This window comes from Xyrauchen texanus, chromosome 28, assembly GCF_025860055.1.
Source record: "Xyrauchen texanus isolate HMW12.3.18 chromosome 28, RBS_HiC_50CHRs, whole genome shotgun sequence".
Taxonomy (NCBI): domain Eukaryota; kingdom Metazoa; phylum Chordata; class Actinopteri; order Cypriniformes; family Catostomidae; genus Xyrauchen; species Xyrauchen texanus.
This window is the reverse complement of record NC_068303.1, coordinates 18662942-18671882: the sequence shown is the minus strand read 5'-3', so window position 1 is coordinate 18671882 and position 8941 is coordinate 18662942. Positions and strand designations below refer to the sequence as shown.

The following is an 8941-nucleotide window of genomic DNA, read 5'->3' as shown; positions in this document are numbered from 1 at the left end:
TTTCTTTTAAATATATTAATATGTACATGTTTAAATGTTTTTTGTGGATAGTTAAACAGACACATTTTTAAATCTTTGATATAGAAGTATATGTATACATGCCATAACATCTGTGGACATGCTGTAATTGAAAGTTTTTCTGCCTTTTTACAGCAGATGTTTTAAATAATCAAATGGGCAGATTTAGTACATATCAAGCTTTATTGGCAAGATAAACTTAAGTGTACATTGCCGTTAAATTAATAGACACTACAGATATAAAACAAACCGAATGCTGAAGTTTAATCTCAAACTATTATTTTTTGCGGTTCAGTTTTCTATCAAGCAGGCTGTGTCTTTCTCATGCGGTTTTGCTGTGAGTGAGCATTTTTGGGTGATGCAAAGACAAAAAGGCAGCTTGCCCATACCTCTCCCATACTGGCTCATGAAGTCTCCATTCTCCGCACAGTAAATACACTCCCGTGTTTATAGAGTGCAACCATCTGCTTCCAGAAGCAAAAATCCCATTCATTTTTTCACAGACAAAAATCATTGATTTTCAACGATAACTTTTGAACCTTTAAAGAAAGACCTACCATGAGGTCCGAGGTTGTTCATCTATATGCTTCTGTTGAAGAGATCCGTCTGCGTTATATCAATTTCATTGTTTAAATTTTGTGTTTGATAACTCTCTTCATTTTGAACAACTACATTACCCATGATCTTGCAGAGAAAGCTTCACCAATCATAGAACTGCGGCCAACATAGCCCGCTAAACAAGCTCAGGAGCGACCGCCTACTCCAATTATGCACTTTGAATGATGCATCCAAATCGGTCTCCTTTATCCTTAAAGTACTTATTTGTACATATCAAAATATTTTACAATAAATGTAAAATATATTGTTTTTTAAAACTTCTAAACAACAACTTAAAATCAATAGTTTTATAAATTCTTAGAGTTTTTATTCAATAACATTTAATTATTGTGCCCTTGTGAAAGACAGTAAGCACATAGTCTTGTACCCTTGTCTTTTTGTCCAGTTTTCAAATACTGTTTCACCTCAAAAAAAGTTTGTAATGTTGTGATTCACCTTGGAGCTGGTTGCTGCAGTTCATGGCTTACAACTCTTTTATGGAGGATTTTATTCAAAACATATGCATAAACCGAAGGGGTTATGTTTAATACTTCCGGAACTCAGATGACTGAAAAAGTGTCCGTGCACTGTTGTGCTCTTTCATGCCTGGGACATTTGTTGTGTGTAATCATAGGCGTCATTTACTGATGGGACATGTCCCCACCATTTTTTGTCTTTGCCAATTTTGTATGGTACTTTGAGTGATAGCGGGCAGCAATGATCTCTCGATGCACCTAGACACACACACTCTTCTCTCTCTCTCTCCGCTGCTGAGCATCTTGAGCTCCATTCCAATGAAATCGCAATGCAAAATGCACACAGATGTGTTCCTGACATAGGCAGAGCTGGGGTAAGCCTCCCCTGGACATGAGGCACAGGCATAGGGTTGCTAGGATCACTGTGACATCCGCCCCTCCACTGTAGTGGGCTGCCACCAGCGGTGATGTGCACGTAAATGTATCAACTCATTGAACCGTGCGAAAACCTTAAATAAATTCAAGAAATAATAGCATACAATCAGTAAAGTATTAGATCCAGTGCCGTTTCTAGCTTCAGAGCTAGAAACTATAGAGCTGCCTTTATAGGGGCCCCCCTTGAGGCCAGAGAGGGTAAGAGAGAATGTGACTGCAATTCTTGGTTGGGCCTATAAAATGTTAAGTCAGGAATAATGCCTTATTTTGCACATTACAACTGTAATTGGTAGTGTTACAACTGTACCTGGTATGGGGACAGTTGAAACAAAAGCACTTATTGTTTTCAAACACTAATTGCAGAAAATAGGAACAATATCTGCAGGTTTTTGGCATTTATTTAGTTAATAGACATCTCTGATGTGAAAAATAAAATTCACGTTTATTCTGCTCTGTATTTGTATATTCTGCTCTGTTTTTGTTTATTGTTTATTCTGCTCTGTATTTTCCCATATTCCCATATATATATATATATATATATATATATATATATATATATATATATATATATATATATATATATATATATATATATATATATATATATATACTGAATATACACTACCGGTCAAAAGTTTTTAAACACTCATTCTTTATTTAAAATATATTTAAATATATTTATATATATATATACAGAGAGAGAGAGATAGATAGAGAGAGAGAGAGAGAGAGAGAGAGAGAATAATAGTTAAGTCATCAAACTATGGAATAACATAAATGGAAATATGGGAATTATGTTGTGACTAAACAAAATCCAAAATAAATCAAAACAGTGTTTTTTAGCATCTAGTAGTCACCATTTGCCTAGAATTTGCAGAAATGTACTCTTGACATTTTTTCAACCAACTTTACAAAACAAATTTCAAACATTTAAGCAGACGCCTTAAGATCAAAAGATATTTAAGATCATGAGAAACATTTCAGTCAAGTGTTTCAAAACTTTTGACTAGTTGTGTATATATATATATATATATATATATATATATATATATATATATATATATATATATATATCACGTCATTTAACTGTAAGGCTAGACAGTTTTTAACACCTTAAGGGTCAATTATATACATGTGCAATGAATGGTCCACTATGTCATTATGCATGATAAATGCTATAATCTTGTTCTATTAGTATTAGAACATATTTTACATTCCAATGTGAAGCAGTATTAGGAGAACAAAGAAATCTAAGCTATAAGAGAATGCTTCATAGTGCCTTTGTTTTGACTTTTAAATGTGGACAAAGATAGCAAAAAGTAATTTTGTCTGCTAATAAAAATGTGCAGTTGTATTGAGTGTTATCTCAATGATGGATATAAAAAATATCATCTTCGCATTGGCAGAGCCCTTGCTCTGTGATGGGTGGTTGGATGACCGGGATGCTCACGTAAAGTGTCAGTCAGCTGGTCGTCATGGTAACAGATAGGCGCGTAACCAGCTGAGTGACGGCAGCAGAATGAGCGCGCGGTGCATCTGCGAGGGGATTTATAAACGCTCTTTAACGCTCATCTCCCTTCTCCAGCGCATGACAACAGTTTACATGTGCCCTCTTCATTGACAGGTAGGCGCTTTTTCTTTTCAATTTCCACTGCAATGTACTTTTCTTCACAAGCATGATTATATTTTAATTAATTAAGATGTAAAGGGCATTAACAGTTGTCGCAAACTTGATTTAAAGATGAAATTATGGTCGGTTCAAAACCACGAGTAGCCTATATAAGTTTTTCCATTAAACTGAGAGGTGTACAGTCGGTATATCATATTTGTTTAGCCTAACATATATAATCTAAAGAAAGGGTTTGGCAGCTCAGAAAATAATTTTACTTTAGCCTGATACAGAAACAATATGTAGGCTAGTGTTATTTGCTATTTTTATAGTACACGCTTATTTTTAGCACGTTTGTTTACCTGCTAGTTTCAATTATTTAGATATAACAGATGTTTTTTTAAAAGACTGAGAAATGTATGCTGTCACGCCCATCGTGAGAATCAGTTTGTTCGTGTGCACAATTGTTTGTCTTTTCCTAGTTCAAGCTCAAGATTTATTCAAAGAATAAAGATTTTTAATGCATTTTTTTTTTAAAAGTGATGAAAAAGACAGCAATGAATTAATCAATCAATCAATACACATTTTTTAATTAGAGAAACAAACAAAATTGTGGAATCCTTTTGAGTTCACCAAAATAATATTTTGTTTTTTGTTGCTGGTTTGCAGAACCTCCACAACTCTGTGCTGGTAATATGTAAATGGAGAAAACATCCACTTACGTAATTGTTCCAATATTCTCAGTGAGGACTAGGCCTACTATTTACTTTGGTACTGTTTGATCAGCCATGTCAACAGAAGAAAATGAATTTCCAGACTGCCAGGAGAGGGTAGGTTTGAAGAGAAAACTGACGGGTCCACCAAGACTTCTGCTGGGAAAGTCCAAATCGAGGGAGAAATCAGACAGGAACTCTCAGAGAAGGCAAAGACGAGGTATTTGTTTTGATGACACACCAGAGAATAATGATCTACAGCAACAAGACAATAATGACAAAGATGATGAATTGTCACATATTACCCACCACAGTCCTCAAGAAGCCTCAGAGGGAAAGGAAATGCAGCGAGATGCTCAAGGAGAGACCTTAGGAATTGTTATCACATTGGAGAAGAATGAAGGCAAAGAAGAAAATGTGGAAAATAAACCTGGAATGACTAGGAGCACTTCGAAAACAACCATTAAAAGGACATTTTCCTCACTCCTCAGATGTGGTGTCAGAAAGAGTAAAAAATCTCACATTAGTCATGCCGAGGACAGAGTAGAGAACAAGATTGTGAGTCCACAAGAAACAAAGAAAAACAGCCAAGCCAGAAAAAAAGCTCAAGACAACATTTGTAGCTCCATGCACAACAATAAATTATGTGAAAGAAACAGTAAGGAAGCTAATAGAAAAGGTAAAAGGAAGGTTTTCTTCACAGTGTGGCCTGTTTCTAAGAGATCTTCTGTCACATCCAATGTCAATCTGGAAAGTGGGTGTGAAGAGCAAGTTGATAACATGGTTTTTCAGGAGATAACAGCACCAAAAGTTCTGCCATTTAAAAAGCTCTACCGTATATTCCCAAGAAGGAAGAAAGCACAGCCTCCTGTTAATCAGTTTGAGTGTAGTGCTCCTAAGACATCACAATATAAAGAAGTATGTGATCAGTTGAATCAATTAAGTATTGATGTTATGGACATTTCCATTACTCATAATGAAGTGTGCCAAAAAGAACAACAAGTAATCAAGGAAAGTGCCGCAGAGACGTTTACATTCAGTGCAGAGGTGAGCATTAACACAAATGTTGAGTCATCCAACATCAATGACAAGCTAGAAATCTGTCCTGACCCAGATGAGAGCAAGATTGTCCTCTCAACCATGAATGAAGAACAACACCATCTGTTAGAGTCAACAACTGAGGTTTCACAAACTTGTGGTCTTTTGGATTGCAGTAATGGTAAATTTGACTCTGAATTGCCTGGCACATCATCATGTATTGCTGGTAATGATATGCTAACCTTAAATAATACAGACCAAGAGAAGCCTATTGAAAATTATATGAAATGCAGACCAATGATTACTATAGAGCGGGCATGCTCATCAGAGGAAGAGAACCTGGAAGCCAATGTGAATGAGGCACTGCAGTTTGATGTTCTCTCAAGGGGTCTTACAATGAATGGATCCTCGCAACATCTGCAAATAAACAGTATAACAAACAACCCATTACATATTTCTGACCTAAGTGGTTACTCTGAAATAGGCCATAGCCAACATAATGAGACCTTGCTGATTCAGACAGCAGTTTCAATGGTTCAAACAGCTATCCATGGTGCTCTGGAACAGCTTGCAATAGAACAGCAGCATAATCAGATAAGTTTGGACCATGGATAACCACACTTCTGCACAAATGCACACATTTAAATCCCTTATTTAGCAAATGGTTTCCTATTCCTCTAAGTTGTTGTAAAAAAGCTGGAAATAATAGATGAAGAGAAACAAATGGAGATAGGAATCCTGTGACTTAATGTAAGATGGTCTCTGTGTATAACATATTAGTGACATTTAAAATGATTAAATTATTGATGTTAGATGATGCAATTTTGTTGTAAATTAAAATAGTTTTCATGCATGTCTATCCTCTCAAATGTGGCATATTAAATAATCAGTACTACAGTCTCAAATCCTCAGAAAGCCCATTGTAATTTAAGATTTTTTACATTTAACATTTGTTAAAAAGTTAAATTACTGTTTTTTTTGCACATTTTATTTAATGTTACATTTTACTGTTCATTAAGTTGCACTCAATTGTAAGCCTATTTTCTATAACAATGAATATCCCACACATGACTCCAAGAAGGCATAGAACCACATGCTTTATTATTATTTATTTATTTTGTCTCTAAACAAATATCTGTTTAAATGTTTTGTAAAACCAAAATTAATTTAAAATTAATGGTTGCTCTATTGTAGTGGACACTGCCGGCCTTTGGCATTAAAATGAAAATTCTGTCATCATACACTCACCCTCATGTTGCTTCAGCCCCATATGACTTTCTTTCTTCCGTGGAACACAAAAGTTGTTTGACAAACTTTTAGCCTCAGTCACCATTCCCTTTCATTGCCTGTTTTTTTTTTTTTATATACAATGAAAGTGAAAGGTAACTGAGGCTGCCAGTCCCTCACATTTCTCTCTTTGTGTTTCATGTATGACAGAATGTCATACTGGTCTGGAACAACATGAGGGTGAGTAAATTATTACAGTGTTTTCATTTGTGGGTGAACTGAAACCAGGGCCGGTTCTAGACATTTGGAGGCCCTAGGCAAAATGTATGTTGGAGGCCCCCCGCCATGCCCTCCTCCCCTCCACCTTTCAGAATTCACGAGTTCACACTTACATCAAATTAAATAGAGTAAAGATTATGCGTATTTGGCATGCTGTCCAGGGGAGGGCTCCAGGCTCTGAATTTTGGCCAGATTTACACAGTATTACATTGGATTGCATTGTATTTTGGATTGTGTTGTTTACATCCAATAAGAGATTATTAAAAATCAAAGTGAGGAGATGGGGGTGGTGGAGGGATGCTGATAAACTGTCAATGAACAGAGGTAAGTCTGCAGTATATATACCTCTTATCTCGTTGATTATCTGAATGTGCTCCTCCGAACTTTGTTAATAAAACATCATTTAATAAAAAAGACTTGAAAACAAATATGATTCCTAACCATTTTATTTATACAAAACCTGTTATCGGTATTTTTATATTTTTACTTAAATGTGCATATTAATGTAACTTTAATTAAGGTAAACAAAAAAATATCATCTGAAAAGTCATCCTTTTTTTTAGCAGTCAGGAAGTTTTTTGCAGTAATTTGTTCAGTAATTTATTTATGGTAATACACTAACCCACTATTTGGGATAATGAACAGTTTTGTTTTTGATAGACTAAATATAGTCATATTAGGTATGTATTGTAGAGAAATACCTTATGATACACAAATCAGCTGCTAGTGGAAGTGAAAAGACAAGTTAATTTCGTCAACTGTAATTGTATGCTTATTCATATGCTTAAGATTGCATACTTATTTTCAATAAATATTGCAACAGTATTTGTAATTGGAAAACGAAAAAAATGAAGTCTATTATGGTCTATAGTCTATTATGATAGACTAGAGCAGTTAATGTAGGCTAAACATTTGCGTTTTAGAAGATATACAGACTGTTTTAACACTTAATAAACAATGCTTTAGTATAGTGCGTTTGCTCTTTGACTGACAAACTTTACTTTTTCTGTAGTGTTTTGCGAGTCAGCTCCTGACTAGGGCTGGAAATCGATTGTTAGCTACATACGCTCGGATTCAAAGTGTCAGAAGTGAATTCAGTCCATCAACGGTGCTCGCGCTCTTTTGAACTGGAAATAACCGTCAAATGATCTATCTCAAAATGACGCTGATCGTTAGAATCAGTTTATTTTTTACAATGCATTACAATCACTCAAAAATAGATGATACCTGAATCACGAGCTGCACTTTCTTTGCGTGCCTGCTTAGCCTTACGCTTAGCAGCCCCTGAAGGATGAGTTCGCTTCGGCGCCATCAGATAAATTTACAGAAAAGTTGGATTTTATTCATCTACAATCTCTTCATTCAAAAATTCAGAGGTTGGGAGTGACTCGCATGTAAACGGTGATATTAATTGGTTTAAATACAGGTGAATGACAATTTTGTTATATCCAATGGACAAACCGCATAGTATTTTGCTGCTCTTGATTGGTGGATAAGCATGTGTATGTTTTGGAGGCCCTGCCTCCAAGGCCGAGGCAGGCAACAGCCTAGCGCCGGCCCTGACTGAAACTCTTAACCCTAGACCACACATATGTGGGTCAAAAATCACATAGCAGTCTACTTTTTGACTGTATTTTTTTACATGAAGTGGTCTTTTGATCTGCCACTCCAGGTATTCATCAATTCAGGTGTCTTTTACCATGTTAACTGAAGTTTTTAACGTCTAGTTGAATATTGTTTTAAATTCTAAGGCTGCTCTACAAAACCGTGTGCTCTCTAGCGACATCTGTGGTTGAAATTTTAAATTGCAAGCAATTTGTGGAAGAACACTTTATGTCAGTCTTGTTTCGGCACTGCTCTTCTGGTGGATGAATGTCATGATTTAAGCTTACCTGGACATCGCCTGTTGGTGTGTGATCATGACTGGGAAATATTCAGTGCTGGAGTCATACCGTGTATTTTTATGTTGATATTATGTTATACTATTAAACATTTAAAACTGAAATATTACTTGCTTTGATGAAGATAAACAACACTCATATTTACATCTTTTGGATGAATTAATTTTACACCTATAGCGCTTTTCTGACACTACACTCAAAGCCCTTTTACATTGAGAACAGGTGACTCCATCACTACCAGTATGTTTTAATATGATTTTTCAAGTGTTTATCTACTATTAATGCTTGTATTGTGATAAACTTATCAATTTAAAAGGTGAAAGTTGTGATATGGCTGATGCAAATTCAACAGAAGTATTTATTATATTGTATAATCTCAATTGATAATGCAAGTGAACCGTAATACTACAATAGTATATCCATTTAATGCACACCATAATTCTGTAAACTAAAAACAAAAAACAAGAATTCAGCAATGATCTGGATAAAATATACATTATTAAACATGAAAATAATATGCTTATAATAATTTTAATGTGATTTCAGAAGTTAGAAAACATTTCACACTAACTTCACCCGACAACATAGATACATTATAATGATCGGTTAAGACACAACAAGTAATGTTTGATTCATCCAAGTATGACA

At 35.1% G+C, this 8941-nt stretch overlaps 1 protein-coding gene across 2 annotated transcripts; it reads left to right on the top strand.

Annotated features, from left to right (window-relative positions):
* The first annotated feature begins 3068 nt into the window (after positions 1-3068).
* si:dkey-1h6.8 (uncharacterized) lies at positions 3069-6673 on the top strand. 2 transcript variants are annotated; one of them, XM_052096202.1, is made up of 3 exons: positions 3069-3150; positions 3805-4068; positions 4163-6673. In XM_052096202.1, exon 3 carries the CDS (start codon positions 4191-4193, stop codon positions 5499-5501), a length of 1311 nt encoding a protein of 436 aa, XP_051952162.1. In that variant the 5' UTR covers positions 3069-3150; positions 3805-4068; positions 4163-4190; the 3' UTR covers positions 5502-6673. The 2 variants fall into 2 exon arrangements, with proteins under 2 accessions (XP_051952162.1, XP_051952161.1); XM_052096201.1 differs by having other exon boundaries at positions 3805-6673.
* Positions 6674-8941: the final 2268 nt, after the last annotated feature.